Raw genomic sequence first — 18,592 nt, forward strand, 5'->3', positions numbered from 1 at the left:
TTCTGAGGTGTGTCTGTGCTCACAAGAGAGGCTGCGGAAATGGATCAATGATATGTACTTTGGGCAAAGAGTGAAGGAATGGCACCATATTCTGCCTTTTTTTTTTTTTTATGCCATTTCTTGGTTAGGTCCTTCTCCTGGATTAAAACCGTTCTACCTCAAATCTAGAGCTGTAATTTTATGTAACTCGAATTGTCTATCACCTACACGCCCTCCACTGAAATCCAAGGTGAGAACGAGAGCTACTTTGTACTAAATGTTGATGATTTCTAATTAATTCATCACCTTCGTGGCAATTTACAACTTGGCTTTGCTGACAGAAATAGTTTTAGCATATTGTATGAAAAGAGGCTGATCTCATTTTCTCCCCCCTAGAGATAATTTTAGCCTAAGTTTGAACAGATAGAAATAAGTCTTAAAAAGCCAATAAAAGATAGAATCTCTTGCCTTATTTAAGGAACCATTTAGAAGGCAGAGAGTCCAATGGCATCTTGTATATAGTATAAGAAATAAGCCAGCTGAGAGACGGGGTGGGGAGGAGGAGTGACGTCCTCAGTGGTATATTTGGCAGGGACTGCACCACGGCCTAGGATTAAGCTGAGGAAGAAGAGGGGAAGAGGGATGCTGGGAGCCTTGGCTCTCCAGGCAGTAGACTTACAGATTCGATGGGAGAACCAAAGGGCATAAGACCAGAGTCACCATCTCTGGGAAGTGTGTTCAGGCCTGACTTGGTTTTTTCCTCCTCCCTCAGTGGAGGAGGTGTCCTTGCTGGACCCGCTCATAGATCCCCTCGCTACTCCCTCATGGCATTTACCAGAGATCTCAGGTACATATTTGTGCAAGTCTTTGATGAATGTCCGCCTTCCTCCCTAGACTCATGGTATCTGTCATGTCTATGACATGACATGTCTATGTCTATGTCATGTCTATGTCATGTCTCATGTCATGTCTATGAGCCTAGCTTCCAGGAACAGTGCCTGACAAATAGCAGGTGGGGACATACACACACACACACACACACACACACATATATTCAGTTACTTGTTCAATAAATTTTTTTTTTTTAAAGATTTTATTTATTTATTTGACAGAGATCACAAGTAGACAGAGAGGCAGGCAGAGAGAGAGAGAGGGAAGCAGGCTCTCTGCTGAGCAGAGAGCCCGATGCGGGACTCGATCCCAGGACCCTGAGATCATGACCTGAGCCGAAGGCAGCGGCTTAACCCACTGAGCCACCCAGGCGCCCTCAATAAATATTTTTAAATAAATATTTTTTTAAAAATCTGTTTTATACATATATACACATATATATACATATATATGTATAAAACAGATTTTTAAAAATATTTATTGAACAAGTAACTGAATTTCCAAGCATAGCCTTCAAGTGCCACCAAGAATGGGCTCTATGCATGGCTGGATCAGAAGCCAAATGGCTGAGATCTCTGGAAAGATACTTCTACTTTGTTACAGTTGAATGATGAATCGAGCAGTGCTTTCTTCTTCCTTTTTCTTTCACATCCTATTTCCTTGCTAGATGCTTTCCATTATAGAGTTTTCCAACAACTCATAAGGCCATGTACTCAGTCACGTACTCACTGTTAGTATCTGTCTTCTCCCACCACCTTTCCTGGTAGTGCACCCTACAACTGCAAATCTGGGTCTCAGCCTGGTCCAACTTTGGCTTCTTCACTCACTCTGCTGCTGGTTTCAAAATGTTTCAAACAGAGCAGCTCCAGACTTTAAAGCGTTACAACAAAGAGAGAACTGATATTTCTCCATTGCTTTACCCGATATCATCTCTGCAGTGTTTGACACTGTGTTGGTTCCTCCTTTAAAAAAAAAACAAACTCTTGGATGCTCAATCATTACCCTCTAGATTCCTTGCCTCCTTAACTAGCCATTTCTTCCATCTCTCCCTTCCTCTTCCATTCCTTAAAAGCTGATGTTTCCCCAAGTGACTCCGTTGTCTTCCTTCCTTCTCTCGCTCCTCCTGAGTTTTCTGAAAGTTGGTTTTGTTTTCAGTGACAACGTATGCACTCATTGACTCTCAGGTCCTGTCCTGGCACTACTACAGTTCCAGACTCTTGGTTTCAGCTGTCCGGCACATGCTTTCATAAATTCCCATCCGTGTTTTACTATAGTCTCCTAAATGGTTTGTTGACAATCGATGTTCCGCCTCTTCAACTCAGCCTCCATCTGCTCCCCAAGTTAGAGTTGTTTTCTTGAAAAATAAAACTGAACATGTCACTCCTCCCTTTAAATACCTCTTATAGATTTCCAGGGCTGCGGAGTAGACGGTCATTACCATCATCATGAGCATGTAAGCACTTACTGTGTACCAGGCACGAATCACTTCATCCAGATGGACTCATTGAATCCTCATGACCACTCTGCGAGATGGGTACCGGATATTCCCATTACTCAGATGAGGATGCTGGGGCACCGAGATGATGCATAATGCGTTCAAGATCACACAAAGTCCATCCTTTCCAGCTTGATTATGGAGCCCTTTCCATGAGCCTTTCTTCTGTTTTGTGACATTCCATCCTCTTCATTTCCCTGTCTTTGTGCCTGCTGGTCTTGTGGCCTGGATGTTGTGATCCCATCATTGTTCCATCTTCATTCATCAAGACTCTGTCCCCAAACAGAGTCTTTTCTCTGTAAGAACTCAAAACTCCTCAGACAGAGTTGGCCGCTCCCACCTCTGTGATGATTCTAAACCTTGTACACACCCGCCCTGCTACAGGACAGTCCCTGCTTTATTTCACAATGGAGCAATTTTTTTTCATTCACAGTTAAGGCATAAGTGGCCTTGGTTTCTTCTTGACCCCTTTTTAAATTGTCTGAAAATTAAGTATCACCAGGGTCCAAGCAAGGACGCATCCCTATTGAATTTTAGGTGGTTATTTGTTTATAACTTAATATATTCATATTTGTAGCTTAGAGAACTAGCTCTTACCCATATTTTCTAAGAATGAAAAAAGAGCTACTTGCCTTTTAAAATTATTGATGTGTCAGGATTCAGGTTGGAATCTTATGTGGTTTTATAAAAATTACCCGTCATTGATTGAGCGCAAACAGAAGACGAGTGGGAAGGAGGGGGTCCATGCAGCCACGGCTGCCTGGACATGGGGCTGTTACCTGCTGGCCGGGCTTGATGGGTGAGAGCGTGATGCCCTGGGTGTTGATCACTGGCAGGATCTGGTTCCCGATGACTGTGGCAATGATCTGGCCCTGGGCATTGGTCAGGAGCTGGGGGGTGATGGGTTGCACTTGAAGGCCCTGAGTGCCACTCGCTGCTTGACTTGATGGCCCCGGATTCGGCATCAGAGGGATGGTCCCAATAATCTGCAAGAGATGGGCCCAGAGGTGAGGAGCCGGGCTCTGCTCTGGTTCTGCACATGCAGCTGAAGGTCACTCATGCCTTGCTCTGTGCAGGAGCCTCCCAAGAGCCAACGGAAAGACTGCGACCAGATCTGGAGGAGGGTGTAGAAGACAGGGGTAGGGCTCGAGCACCTGCAGGAGAGATAAGCACACATGAGCGGGATGCATGGAAAGGCAGGGGAAAACACCTTCCTCGAAAGCAAAATCAACCTTCAGTGAAGACATAAACCTAGGGTTTCACAGACATCTGCTTTGTTGTCTCAGAACCAGCCAGAAGATGGACTTCTCATGGTACCCAAGATGCTCTTCTAGCAGGGAAGCCACATCCCTTCCCCAGAGGAGCGCCTCAGATGGGCTGTGGTCCCTCACATCTTTCCCCTGCCTTGTTCTCTTCTGCTCTCTCCATCCCTGCATCCTTTCACCTTCCATCCTACTCCCCCAAGGTCCCCGGCAGCCCAGCCGGAGTGTGTCTCTCCACCCTGGTTCTGGCATCAGGGAGACACGGTTGCCTTCCCAGCTCTGCCACCTACCAGCTCAGTCAGGGAGCTTCCGCTTTCTGAAGGTTTGAGAGAACTGGGATCATAAACAAATGTCTGAAACTCTTAAAATAGAGTTGGAATGACAACTGAAAACGGCAATTTTTGAAAATGTGCATTTTAGATAACGTGTTTGCAACCGGGTCTTAAGGGTTAGAAGTTCAGGGCTTCTGTGGTGGGTGGCAGAGAAGGTTTCTGCTTGCGTCTAGCAACTTCTGGCTTCAGCGAGGGGATGGGGCGGAGTGTTGCAGGAGGGACCTGGCTGGTGACGGCGCTGAGGAGGAAGGGAGCAAAGGGAGCGTGGGCAAGACGGCAAATGGTCAAGGTGTCTCTGAGAGCTGGAAACATGGATCACATTCATATGCTGCTAGGGGCAAATTTAATCAGTACAGAATGAAAAGACGATCTGTCTTTCAAAGTTATGGACTCATCTGGGGGAGTCACGGAGCTGGCGGTTGGAGGCTTTCCTCTCCCACACAGCGCAGAATGGTTCAGCAGCGCTGCTCTTGTAGTCACATTCCGGATTCTCTCCCAGGGTGAACCGTGGTCGCATGGCCTGGGGACCACCCAGACGTATTCATAATATTGTCTCCAGAAGTGCTTTTACGTTCATGGTTTCGTTTCCTTCCATGTTCTTACTTCCATTAGTCTGCCCCCTTTAAGTGGCTGGGACCGTGGAGGCCCAGCTGTCGCTTGATGGAGGTGGTGGTAGGTGACAGCGGGGCAGTCCAGGTCCTCCGAGCCCCTGATGGTGGCGCTTTCATCATATGACATCATATTCCTGATTTCCTTGGAATACACCGCAGGGAGGACATGGGAGAGGACCCACTCTTCGGGAGGGCACTGTGTCCCATGGGGATCTTCTGTCCAGACAACATGCAGCTTGCAGTCCGAGTTTATAAACGACTCTGTTTTCTGCCCCCACAGCCCTCCAGAGAGGGCTTTTAACACAGGTTCTCAACACACGTCTTTCTGACGAATGGTTTCTAGCCTCTGCTACTCCCAGGATTCCAGAAGCAACAAGACCTGCAGGAGAACCACAAGGGCAAACATGGTTCGGTGATGAGGATAGCGATGAGAGGGCACCCCTCCTGGCGTGGCCGTTGCTCCCACCACAGGAGCCCTCGAGGGACGGTGCTAATGGAGCAGCTGTGTGCATACAAAGCAGCGGCGGCCGTTGTCATCGGATGCTGGTGGAGGTCACGTAATGCGTGCGAGAGCGGTCAGCAGGCCCTGAAGGAGTCCGTCGCTCTGCGGGTCTCCCTGAGCAAGCCTGCGGGTCCGTCTGGCAGCATCAGCGGTGAACCCATCCCAGCAGGGCAGCCAGGTCAGGACGAGTCCACATCAATAGACGAGAGCACATAAGTGCTGCACTGATGAGTGGTCTTGCACGAAGTAGCTCAGGACCCAGAAGCTATCCCTCTGGCCCCACAGGCGGTGTGTAGAGACCTGGGGAGCAGGCTCCTTGTCCCACACCTACGTGCACCTGTCCGGTCTGGCCTTCCTGTGTCTTCAACCTGAGAAACCCCAGTCCACCGGGTTGGCCTGAGTTGGAAGCCGAGAGAAGCCAGATTGGTTTAGGTGGCGGGGTTGTGGGTTCTATTTTAGGCAGCATGTCAGTGTGTTTATGAGCTTGTGTGAGTAAGTAAGCCGGGAGAAGGCTTCCGAGTGAGGCACAGCGCCTGACAGCTAAGCCCACTGCAATGCTGGGAGGCATTTTGCTCCCAGAAGATTGACATGAGTCTCTGCTCCCCTCACGGTAATGAGATGCTTTGCCTTCTTTCCCAGTGCAAAGAAGAAAGGCAAATGCAAACGACTCTCCAGCCTTTCCCGAAAGTGCATCCTTGCTCCAAACACTGTGCTTGACATTACTAAAACATAGCGCCACTAAAACTCCTCCCCACCGGCTCCTCTTTTCTTTCGGGGGCCCCAGCATCACTTGCCGTGGCTAGCGTGGGAGCCAGAGGGATCTGGAACTGCACACCTGGAGGAATCCTTTAATAAGGAGGCTTTGTCTGCCAGGTGGTGGGGTGGGGTCGGACCGTTCTAAGGTCTGGAAGCCTTCTGTGAAGCTGTGCATTTCTCATTTTTGTCCTTGCAGGGGAGTTGGGATGACCATCTGGGCACGGCAAGAACTTGGCAATGCTGTGGGGGTTTCCCAACAGCCCCCAGTGAAAACCAGAACGCTGGTTTTCATTTGCTCCCATTCATTGAGGGTAGAGATGATCACACAGTGTGGTCTACAGATTCCCAGATGTGCCTGTTTTGTTCAGGTTGGCCCCGACTCCTCTCAGTACTTCCACAGACCTCACCAAAAAGCTTCCTCCGATCCTGATGCCAGAGAGATCTCAACAAGGAAGCCAGAGATGCTGAGGCAACCATGGTGTGAGGCTCTTGGCACTTGTGTAAAGTTGACAGTTTACTTGTGGAAACTGTATTTGAAATCAGAGGCCTTTTAATATTCAAGGGAAGTATTTACATCAACATGTATTCCAAGGAAATCAGGAAATTAAAACTGACCTTTGATATTTGGAGAGCTCCTTCTTGAGGGCAGAGAGAGAAGGGATGCTTCTGAGACATCTGGAGACCATGCCCTTTGGAGTCTGAGTTTCTGGCTCCCAGAGCTAAGGATTTGCTGCTAGGGGAGTCCTGAAGGAAAGACGCGGTGCTGAGTGAGCAAAGCCAGCCAGTAGGCTGTGACTCCTGGTCAAGGCATTAACTACAACAAGAGAACTGACTTTGTCAGAGCAGCCTAGTGCCTGCTGACTCTTCTCTGCGTGGAGTGTGGCATCATGTGCCATGGAGAAGACCGAGAAGATGCAATTAGGGATGAGGAGGGGGTAACAAGGCAGGCACATCTCATGCAAAGATTCTATCAATTCAACAGAAAAATGATATATACCAAACAAGTAGCAAGGACTATTGATAAGAATCTCTATATCCACGTGGTGGGTATTCCAAGGTCTATTGGGAATGAAGAGTGGTATCAGAGGAAGAACGATGAAGGAGTTCAGGGAGACTTGACCGAAGAAATGGGGCAGAGCCGAGTCTCGATGTTTGGGTGGGATTCGGCAGGGCAGAGAAACCATTCCAAACAAGAGACGAGCTGGCCATGAGAGACACGGGGGATGGGGCATTGACTAGTTTTCAAGCAAGAGGGTTGAGACAGTGGATCTGGGACAGGTCAGCACGGAAGCTGTCAAATCGCATCCAGGCAAGGAGGTTCAAGGATGGTTTTGAGCATGTGGAGAGGAGCGCTGAAATGGGAGTTACTTCCAGGATAAAGACAAAGATGTGGACGGAAGAGACAGAAGTAGTGAGAAGCTCTGCATAGGAGCTCCGTTGCCAGGATGCCATTCTAGTTGGCCAAGGGTGAGGCAAAATGCCTCCATGAATCCTTGACAGAGGGGTTGTTGGAGTCATTGACTGCCACCTCAATTCAAAATGCATGGCCTACTTTATGCCTTGGTTACAACATTAGAAATTTTGGGGTGAAGTTATTAGTCTCATCAGTCCCACAGCAAATAGCTTGGGCATTGCTTGCAATGATCCTCGATGTCTTTGCCCTGGTTCTAACTGTAATGACTCATCTTCTGATGAATGCTGTAACCGGGGCTGGGCCCTTCGTATCGTAATGACATCTTGAGATCTAAAAAAGAGTTCTGGCCTCTTTGACAGAGGACTTCCTTGGCTGTTGCTGTTCGTGTCCACCTGTCTTTGTCCTTAGAAAAGTTATGAGCATAAACCACAACAGAAAATGAAGTCTGTGGTACAAGAGCAACTAAAAAAATATAGTTAAAATGGCCGCTGGTGTTCGTTAGCACGTGTAATCCCTGTTTCCGTAAAAGTTTGGGTGGCATACACATAAAAGTGACTGTTGTACATTCAGCGGCAATGAGGACTTTAGCCATCATAAAGATTGTCTTGGAACTGTAGCAAATTTCAGCAATTTGGGGTCACCCGGTTAACTTTACAGTGTCCTTAGAGACTTCGTATTAGTTGAGGTGCTTAGTAGGGACGAATTAGAACTGATGGAGATAACATGTACTGAATTCATTCACTGCCTGCATGTGGTGTCCTCAGCAGCAGCAGACGCTGGCATCACAGAAGCCCAGGGCACCAGACAAGTCATCTGATGGGCCACGTGTCGTAATTGTCTATGACATGCTGTTAAACTCTGCCACGGAGAATGTGTTTGCAGATGTCACATTGACAAGTAATTTCGTTGCATGTATCTTTAAGAAAAGGAAATCCGTCAATGCTGTGAATCGGTGACTTTCTCAGCAACTTCAATCCATCAGCAGAGACGATTCTTTGCCAAATATTTGTGTAACCTCAGCACTTTTTGGTCAAGAGGCTTTTGTTAACACTAGCATCCAACAAAGAGCACCAGAGAGCCAAGGAACCGGTGTGAGTGATCCCCAGGATAGAAGCAGCTCATTACCTTCTCCTTCCTCTCTGGTCTGGCAACAGCCATTCTCTCTCTTTCTCCGAGGGAGGATTTTGTCTTCTTTATATAACACATTCAGTGTGGGGTGCCCGGGTGGCTCAGTCAGTTACGCATCTGCCTGTGGCTTAGTTCATGGTCCCTGGGTCCTGGGACAAGTCCCACATCGGGTTCCTTGCTCAGCAGGGAGCCTGCTTCTCCTTCTCCCTCTGCCTGCCTCCCCCATGATTGTGCTCTAGCTCTCTCATTCTCTCTCTTTCTCTCTCTCTCTCTGTCAAATAAATAAATAAAATTTTACAAAAATAACACATTCAGTGTGATTTCACTGGGCTCCAACTGTAAGGTTAAACCCACTTAGCATTATTTTGGCAGCTCCGATTAGGATGTTGGTTCCAGGAAAGGTAGGAGAATACAGTTACTCCTCAAACGAAATTTATTTTTTCTGAGATGCAATGGTGCCTTCTTGCATTTAGCACTCTGTCCACGATGGGGAAGAAGAGAGGCGTGGGTGTTGAGAGGGGCTTTCGCAGAGAATCTGAACCGGAGAAGAGTAAAGGCACGAAGATAAGCAGATGAAGGAGCTCAAAAGAGGGAGACGCTCAACTAAGGACCCTTGGGTTTAATCTTGGAGGCAACGCCCATCAGTTGGCCGTGGCTTCCCCGAACTCTGGAGGTGTCAGCGTTCAGGACAAATATACCATGAGGGATGAACAATGTCTGGCTTAGGCATGGGCAGCGGGAATGGCGGTGCCTGAAGGTGGTATCACCGAAGCCCAGGAGAGGAGGCAAATTATCTCAGACCAATTTGCAAGAAAGGGACACCACGTGGTTCTTTAATGAGCAACTGCGAAAAAGAAGGGCTGAAGGTGTACATTTTGATGCTTGTGTTCTGGGTGTTGAGAGGTGTTCTACCCCTGGGAACATGTACCTACTCAGTGTTTCCTGCTGTCAGTTAGAATTAGGATCCCTGTTGGATGATTGGTTTTCAACTTCAGAAACCCACTCACAGACAAGAGTAAAGAATTAGAAGTGCCAGGATCTTTGCAGTGTCACTTGTGGTCACATTAGGAGAAGGATAATTTGCATGAAAACCAGATGTTGTAAAGACAGCCATAATATCAATAAAAATAATCCTCTTCTCTAAAATCTTCCTAAGAGCCATTAAAGATCATTCTGCTTAATGGAATTTAGGATATGTTTATAGAGGAATTAAATTCTCCACTGCCCAGGTGCAAACCCAGGTTTTGCCACTAACTGGTGGGAGATTGTTGGCAAATGACTTCACTACCTAGAACCTCAGGGTATTCATCTGTAAAATGGGAATAATGACATCCACTGCATAAGGGCATTGTGAGGACAAAATGGGACACAAGTCTCCGAACAATACTTCACTAACGAAATTGACGTTCAATAAATGTTTGTTCTTAGCTTAATTTTGTTTATATGCGTATGTGTAACTCCTGGCATTTGTACTAATTTGTACAACTCTCTTGTATTTTTCTGAGTGGTATGACTTTACTATGAAAATAGTTTACCAAGAAGAACAGAAAACAGTAGTTCACCATGAAAAATAATTACATCCTTCCTGTCTTATAATAGAATGCTAAGCCGAAAGTTTCCATCGAAGCACCAAGATTCAGTAGGTGTTGCGTTCCAAGGGAGGGACTGGACTATGCTGCTGAAAACCAGGAGGACAATTCTAGAACTCAGAGGGCAGACACAGAAAGATTTTGAAATTCTGTGTGTCTTCCTCACTCCCAGGAAGGGGGCATGGGGAGTTTTTCCTCACCTCCAGGTTAATAAAGGTAGTTAAGTATATAGTGTTCCCTCAAAGTTGGGGAACATACACCATAAGGAATCTAAAGGTGAGAGGCTATGGTTTTTGAGCTGAGGAGGGAAGAGAGAAAAAGACAGAAGAGCAAAGAAGAGGAAGGAAGAGAAAGGAGAGGGATGAGAGGGAGGGGGACAGAGAGAGAGCGCTCTACTGCATTGGCCTTTGCTACCCTCCCACTGAGAGCAGGCAAAGATGGGTGAGTGTTTTCCTGGACTCATTATCAGGGATCTGAGCCATTTATAATCCTTTCCCAGAGGACCCCCTTGGGGAATGGGCACTGGGACAGAAAGCCTTGGAGAGTAGACTTGGAGAAAACCAATCCCTGGGAGGGGAGGGTGTAGCTGGAAGAAAACACATTGCCTATAGCACTGTGCTAATAACATAACACAGAGCTGTAGCACTGTCCTATAGCTGTTGGAAGGTCCCAGCTGGGCCTCAGACAATCTCGTGGGAGAGCTGGCTTGAGCCATCTGCTGGCCCAGAGGGAAGAGGCTGTCTCTCAGCAGTTCAAACTAGGGCCGCATTTATGCCCATCTGTCCTCTCCCCACCTCAGCCTGCCCTGTCAGGAACGGAAGCAGCAAGCTGAAGGAAGGAGAATCACTCCACCAGAGAAAGACTACCCTTTCCCACAGCAGCAGTAGCAGGAAGGAGGCCCACCTGGGGACGCTTCTGGTGGCTGTGGGACATTTAAGTTAGGTTCCAAGTGTTGATTACTGTCATGGAATGGGGCATCTTGTTGGCACCTTAAGGTCACTCTAGAAGACTCTGTTTCCTTAAGGGCCTATGAGAAGTTGTGGGACAAGAGTCTGAGGTTTAATCCAAGGGGAGGGGACAGCCTGTGGCCACCGAGCCGGTTGACAGGGACAGTGAGAGGCTCTGAGGATCTTACCCTGCTGGGTATCACTTCTGTCCTCATTCCCCACTTTAGGGGAAGGGTCTTCATAACTGCCAATTACCAAGAGATTTAAGTTCGTCCTTCTCTCCTGACCATCTCTCATCACTGCCTGTGAGAGGGCCAAGTGTGAGCAGAAGGTACCATCTCTTTATGTTTTTCTTTGAATGCTAGCATTTCGGGCCCATAGTTCAGTGGGTTTTCTTAAAATAAGTTAAACATGACTTAATCATGAATATTAACAAGTATTTTCTAAGCCATTCCCATCTATAATTTTAAAAACAACTAAAGAGAGGGGACCGCCTTTACCTCAATCATCAAGGTCAGTAATACTAAAAAAGGAGTCCCTGTGGGTCACGGGACTTTGTTCACTAAGAACACTTGCAAGGTAGAGGAGAAATAAAGGCAAGAAGGAGGCTTGGAAGACGAGAGAGAGTGATGGCTACTGGAGGAGTTACAGCTGTGAGCACAATATACACGTTCCCACGGACTATGAACTTGGTTTGGTTCTGAGAGCCTGGGCTGCTATATGCTGACTGTGGACAGATCAGCTGGTAAATTACTGAAATCTACATCCAAAACTCATGAAGTACTCTATGTTGGCTAATTGAATTTAAATTAAAAAAAAAATGTCAGCCGACTTAAAAATGAATAGTATGACAATGGCTTCATTGCTGAAATGCCACTGAGGCTCTTGATAACCTGGGAGCTGCACTAGGGAAAGCCAGTGGCCCCCAAAGTAGGGGAGGGTGTCAACACCCAAGGGAAGGTCAGAAGAGTCAGGGGGATTTTCAACCCGGTCGTTTGGCAGTTATCTTAGCAAGACCGTTCTCATCAGCAACAGCAGATTTATAAGATGTGATAAAGATGTGCATATGGGTCTACCTTTCTTGTCTTAACTTTAATTAAACATATGATTAAGGAGCACAAGACCACCCAGAACTCCCAAACGCAGCCTGGAACACGGTCTTTAATTTGTTTAATTGTCGAGAAAGAAAAAGTCTAATGTAAATGTGTTTGTTTTCCAATTCCAAATGGTGAGTCAGGGGGAAAGGGATCCCACTCATCTTCACAAGGAGAATGATTTGCTTATAGAGCATGGCCTGAATCCTGGTTCTGTGGCCCATTAGCAGCAAACACTGTGGAAGAAACTCCACATCTCAGGGAACTGACAGGCCTCCCAGGTTAGAGTCAACTCAATTGATACAATGATCATTCTTATTGGACCTGAGTCTTTCTTGAGTCCTTTGGCAAAATGAAGTTAGCAGCTGCGGCCACGGTCTGAATTGTTGACAGTTTCTATTATAATAACACCTACAACTGAATCTGGAACACTCAACACTCTGCATGCAGGTGTTTTTGTTTGTTTGTTTTTTTCCCTTAATTTTTTTTTAATTTTAAGATGCATCACAATATGTGTTCTTACATATTTTACTGTAAATGTGAGCTTTTTCTATTCTCTCTTTTATTTGGTTTTGTACTCAAGCATTAGGAATCATTGATAGAATAAAAGTTTTGATCTAGAGTGTAGTCTAAAGATTAAATTAAATGTACACAAGATGATCCTACAGTGAGATAGGAATTAAGTGGGGAGTCATTGTAATTGACTGCCTGTCTTACTCATGGAGTGACTGATGGGCAGGGATCAGTGTCCAGGACATTAATGCTTTTCTTGAGCACAGTATAGGTGCCCACTGTCAACACAAGCTCTTTTTTTTTAAGATTTTTTTAAAAATTTATTTGTCAGAGAGCGAGAGAGAGCACAAGCAGAGGGAGCAGCAGGTAGAGGGAAAGGGAGAAGCAGACTCCCCACTGAGCAGGGACCCCACTGTAGGGCTTGATCCCAGGACCCTGGGATCATGCCCCAAGCCAAAGGCACGTGCTTAACCACTGAGCCACCCAGACGTCCCTCAACACAAGTTTTAAAATTGTATCTGAATTATAAATCTACTCTATTGAAAGGCATATTGGTAAGCTCTGGATTATTTAGGAGTTCTTTATTTCTCTGTGGTGCTATTTTCCCTCTACTACTCTGCTTTTACTTAACTAGAAGGTGGGAAGAGGAAGACAGAGAGGGGAGAATGAATTTTGTAAAATATTTGCCCAGAGTTTGATTAGGCCTGATGTGGAATTCAAAGCTGACTGACTTCATCTGTGATTGGACAGAAATATCCAGTGATACAGAAAAGGTTCTCCTAGCAAAGCTCAAATAAACACAACTCTCAGGACTAAATGCAATTTTCTTTGGGGAAGGGAAGTGGAATTTGGAGAGATTCTTTTGGAAATGGAAGGAGAAATTGCCACTTTGTTCGATGCCCATCTTCCCCTTGGAAATTTATTGCTTATGGTTAGCAATTTTTGTTTGTTTATATGAATATTAATATTTACATATTAAAAGTATTTTTATATAAAGAGATAATACAGACATATTAGCAATTCTTTTTTTTTTTAATTTTTTTTATTTTTTTCAGCGTAACAGTATTCATTATTTTTGCACCACACCCAGTGCTCCATGCAATCCGTGGCCTCTACAATACCCACCACCTGGTGCCCCCAACCTCCCACCCCCCACCCCTTCGACATATTAGCAATTCTTTCATTGTCAGAAAGAGTAGGGGATTGAAGTGACTGTAGATGATTCTAGCAAAGAAAAAAAAATCTCTTCCACATTATCTGGAAAAGTCAGGTAATTGAACATCTCTGTTTTATTCTGAACGGCTTCAAAATTAGAAGTGTTGCTTTATTCATTCATTTGTTTCATGCACAAGTTAAGCCCTTATATACTCACTCACTCACTCAGCAAATCCTTTCTGGGGTCTGCTCTGTGCCCATCACCCAGCCATACCACCTGCTCTCATTCCTACTGTAGAAGATGGGGAAATCACCCAGCCATCTGAGTTCATGAAAATCCCTTCTTTTGGATCAACAAGAGCATTCTGCAAAGCTTGCTGTCTATGGCACCAGCAACTGGCCAGTGAAGAAGACAGCCTAGGTTTCTAGTAGGCAGGACGGTCGAGATGGCAGCCATTGTATAAAGCCCCAGCCCTTGCTCTTGACGAGTAGGGCTACAGGCTCTTTTCTCCTTCTGGGAAACAGCTGCACTGATCAGTGGCTTGAGGTGATCTCCCGAGTGATCCCCTTTTTAAGGTGATCCCCTTTTTAAGGACTGCCTGTTTGCATGCTCACATGTGTCATTGGACAGCTGAATTCACCCATCATTGAAAGAGGTCCTTATTTTCTCCTGAAAAGTAGCAGAGTTCTTTGTTTAATCTTTGAAGAAGGCCACTAGGTGCCAGGCACCGTTCTAGATTTTGGGAGACTGAGGGGAAAAACAAAAGAAAAGGAAGAAGAAGCTGGATTTGATGCCTGCAGAAATCAGGTAGCTATCAGGGGGCTAGGTAGAGGTAGATCCATTGGGACCTCTGGTCCCCAAGAACATAAACAGAAACTGCTGGTTTCCCACTGGAGATGAGGAAGGACAGGGCCGTGGTGGGGAATGCCCCTCGGTTTGCACAGAATGACATTCTTCCTCAGCGACCACACCCCAGTTGCAAGACCTCTGCCATCTTGATTCCACTGCAGGGATCCTCGTATGAATTCATTTTTGTGGTAAACGAGGGCTCTGGGTCACTGTGCTGTCACATAGTTCCCCCCCTCTTCATCTGTGAACGTATCAAAACTTTCCTATAGAGAATCTGAATTGGAATTTAAGGAATGCATATTTCAGCGCATGGTTAATACATAAATAACAAGGGCAAGCGTGACGCCTGGTACAAAAGCAAATTCCTTCAAGCCATTGTGGTCCAGGCTTCTCACTCGATATTCAATGGTAGGGAGTGAAAATGTTTGTAAATATGATCTAATGCCCCAATTTCCAATTCTCTGCAGAGCCTTTACATTTCCGTTTTTAATAGTCGCTATATTTGCCCGGAGGGTTGTTCCACATACCAGATAGCAAAGACAGATTCTTAAGGATGAACTGTAACATTCGTTATTCATCATCTTTCCCTTTTCCCCCAACGACTACAAATTAAACTCTGAGTCCTATTTATTTTCTTTGCTGCCGCTAACGCTGTGGAATTCCAAAAACATTATTTTTCCCTTCCAAAGAGGATCATCACTGTAGTGAAGCCATCATTTTGCAGACAGACCAACTTTGTAAGATTTTATATGGCTTTGCCTAAGAGTTTAAGTTTTAATACCAGCAAAAAAATACCTAGAATGTGGGGAAGTATTTCTGCTTCTGCCTGCCGATGCCAGATTAAGTGACTAAATCAGATTAATGTTATTTATTGCTTGGGAGAACACCTTTTAGTTTGACTCAGCCTTGGTCCTTAGAAGCTTTAGTAAACATCCCTAGATGAAGCTCTGGACCTATGAACTGTATATTTTATATTTCTTCCCAGATGGGAGGGGGAAAAAAAAAAGCAATAACAATGAGCTAAAAACAAAACCAAAAACAAAAACAAAAAAACAAAAAAAAATCAAAAAAATACAAAAAACCCACAAAAAACAAACAAACCAAAAAAATATAAATTGGGGACCAGTGATCTCCAACATTCTAGGTTCTTTGGAGCAGTGGGTCCCAGCGAAGGAAACGTTTGGCAATTGCTCAAGAAAAGTGCTGCCCACATTTAGCATTACCTCGTGCTGTGAGGGCATCCAGCCTGCAAAGCTGAATTTAAATGAATATAAACAAGAAAACAAGCATCTAAAAAAAAAAAAAAAAGAAGAGTAGGGAATGAAACCACTCCAAGCGTCATTAAAAAATGCATCTATTTATTACTACCTGGTTTCATGAGTCTGAGGTGATTCATATGCTTTTTGTCAAGAGAATATCCATTGTTGTGGCAAAATTAAATGTATTTTGACACTGCTTGCCATATTTATCTATCTGTTCAATCAGAAAAAAAGTTGCCTCATCACTCCGACATATATTACTTTTTCAATTTCCTCTTAGTAATTTTTTTTAATACTCTTTAGGGTGAGACCACGGAGTTTCTCATTTCTCACAACAAAGACGGTAACTCATTAGAATGATGCTGATGAGTTTTTCTCATAAAATTGCAACCTCATTTTCAAAGGTGACCAATCTGCCCCCTTAGCCCCAGCCATCGGGCAGGTGTCGATGGATGTGATTGAAAGGGCCAATGCACCTGTCCTGGTATGGTTTCTCATGGTTTTGTGCTTCCTATTTTAAATGTCCCTATGTGTGTGTATGTGTGTGTGTGTGTACTGACTCAGGTTCCTCTAATGCAGTCCGAAAAAATGTAATTTATCATAATGAATCAACCACCACTGTAATGATTTTTTAACTGTCCTCTTCTAAGCTCAGTAATGTATAATTTATACCAATGGAATGAATTTTGGAATTTTTAATTTCAAAAGCTGTTTTTGAAGTATAGCCTTATCAGGAATAAGTTTGGTTCCTTTTAGGATTTTATTTATTTGAGAGAGAGCATGAGCGAGAGAGAGCACAAGCTGTGGGAGGGGCAGGGAGATAGGGAGGAGCAGACTCCCGGCTGAGCAGAGACCGGATGTGGGACTCGATCCCAGGACCCTGGGGTCCTGACCTGAGCTGCAGGCAGCAGCTTAACCACCTGAGCCACCCAGGTGCCCCAACGTTGTCACCTTTTATATTAAAAAACGCAAATAGTTCCTTTCTAATTCAATGATACTGAGAAGATCCTACATTAAAAATCCATCCGTAACTTGCAATGAGATCCTCCAATTCCGTGTCAGGTTAAAAGAGAGTTTTGTTTTGGTAGCTATACATATCACTAAATCTCTTCCTTTTGGTTGCCTGGGAGAGCTTGCTAACGTCACCTAAAGATTTACTGAAGGCAGGTGAACATGTTTTTTATTCTAGAGCATCAAGGAAAGCAGCAGTAGTTAAATGAACCTAGCAGGTAATAATACTCCTGTGCCCCTGCCTTTTGATTAAATGAAGTCCAGCAGCCACGTAGTCATGATAGAGAGGGAAAGTACACATTGCCTAGCCTTCTGCTGCTGACACTGTAGAGAAAGCGAGGCAGCCAGCTTAACCTGTTACTAACGGTGTGGGCAGTGGATTCAAAATCCTCCTCCTGGCCCTCCATGTGCTGGAGTAGGTCCCAAGACGCACGGGGTCAAGGGAACAAGACGGCAGGGGCGGAGTTTGCTGGCTAACTCCGCTGTGTTAAGCATTTAACATCCTTTCTGACTTGTACTCCTTACAGCAGCCCCTAAATGTTAGTAGTTTAAAAAACTGAACAAAGTAAACAGACAATGCCATTTTCATCAGGCACCTTAATGCTGGGTGTTTAAAAGCATTTCCCTGTAGACTTCAATATAGTTAACAACTCTACTTTAGATCAACCACCCTAAGTGGATTAAAATATATGCGGGTGAGGAGCCCGAGATATTTATGGCAAGGCTGCCGTATGGCAGGCTGTGTCTTAAGCACTCATTCCCGAGGTGCTGAAAGCGGTTTCACTCAGAAGAAAGCCGAGCTTCGAAGAAACTAGATCTGCCCTCAAATCCACACTCTTTCCCTTACTAACCGTGTGGCCATGGGAAGCTGGTTCCCTTCTCTGAACCCGTGCTTGCTCAGCTGTAAATTAGAGATATTAGGCCAAGAGCAATGTGAGAATGAAATGAAATGATGAATTTTTGTACAATGCTTATCGAATAGCGTATTAGCTTATATGAAGTGCTCTATTCATTCACTCCACAGATTTTATTACTATGTTTATGCTTACTGTGGGCCGGGGTCATTCTAGCCGCTTGGGATACATCGGTGAATAAGAAAGTTTTAAATTCGTATCAGATCACAGTGATTAAGAGCGATCACTGATAGCAGACAAGAATTGAGCTTGTGTCCTGCCATCAGCTGGGTGATCTTGGAGGTTTGTTAATCTGTACGATAGGGATAAGGCATTGTCCATGGTTGGGGTAAAGGTGAAATGAAATAATAGAATATTATTGGATGCTAAGCAAATCTTTGCTATGTAGAAAGTGCTCAGTAGGGGCACCTGGGTGGCTCAGTCAGTTGAGCGTCTGCCTTTGGCTCAGGTCATGATGCCAGCGTCCTGGGATTGAGTCCCGCACGGCGCTCCTTGCTCAGCGAGGATCCTGCTTCTCCTTCTCCCTCTGCTGCTCCTCCCCACCTTGTGCTCTCTCACTCTCAAATAACTAACTAACTAAATAAAATCTTAAAGAAAAAAAAAAAAAAGAAAGTGCTCAATAGATGGCAGGAATTTAGGAATTTTATTACTGTTAGTACAAATCCCTCTAACAACCCGGAGAGGAAGGGACTGTTGTCAGTGCACAGAAGCGAAGACAGCCGCTGAGTTAGACTAGCTGCCTTGCCTGGGGTGGCAGAGCTGCTTGGAGATGGTGCCTAACTTGGAAGCCTGTACTCTTTACAGTGGGCGCCTTCCATGGGACCAAGTAGACCTTCCTACTGTCCACCTCTAACTCTCAGACACAGTGTTCTGGTGAATATCTATCGAGA

The 18,592-nt window shown here is 45.3% G+C and overlaps 1 protein-coding gene across 2 annotated transcripts in view; it reads right to left on the bottom strand.

Annotated features, from left to right (window-relative positions):
* POU6F2 (POU class 6 homeobox 2) overlaps positions 1-18,592 on the bottom strand; it is a 490,143-nt gene that overhangs the window by 22,799 nt on the left and 448,752 nt on the right. For both annotated transcript variants that reach the window (XM_047695942.1, XM_047695944.1), the window contains one exon: positions 3,145-3,351. In XM_047695942.1, coding sequence (XP_047551898.1) covers positions 3,145-3,351 — 207 coding nt within the window. The remainder of the gene's footprint in view (positions 1-3,144; positions 3,352-18,592) is intronic.

This window comes from Lutra lutra, chromosome 11 (assembly GCF_902655055.1).
Source record: "Lutra lutra chromosome 11, mLutLut1.2, whole genome shotgun sequence".
Classification (NCBI taxonomy): Eukaryota; Metazoa; Chordata; class Mammalia; order Carnivora; family Mustelidae; genus Lutra; species Lutra lutra.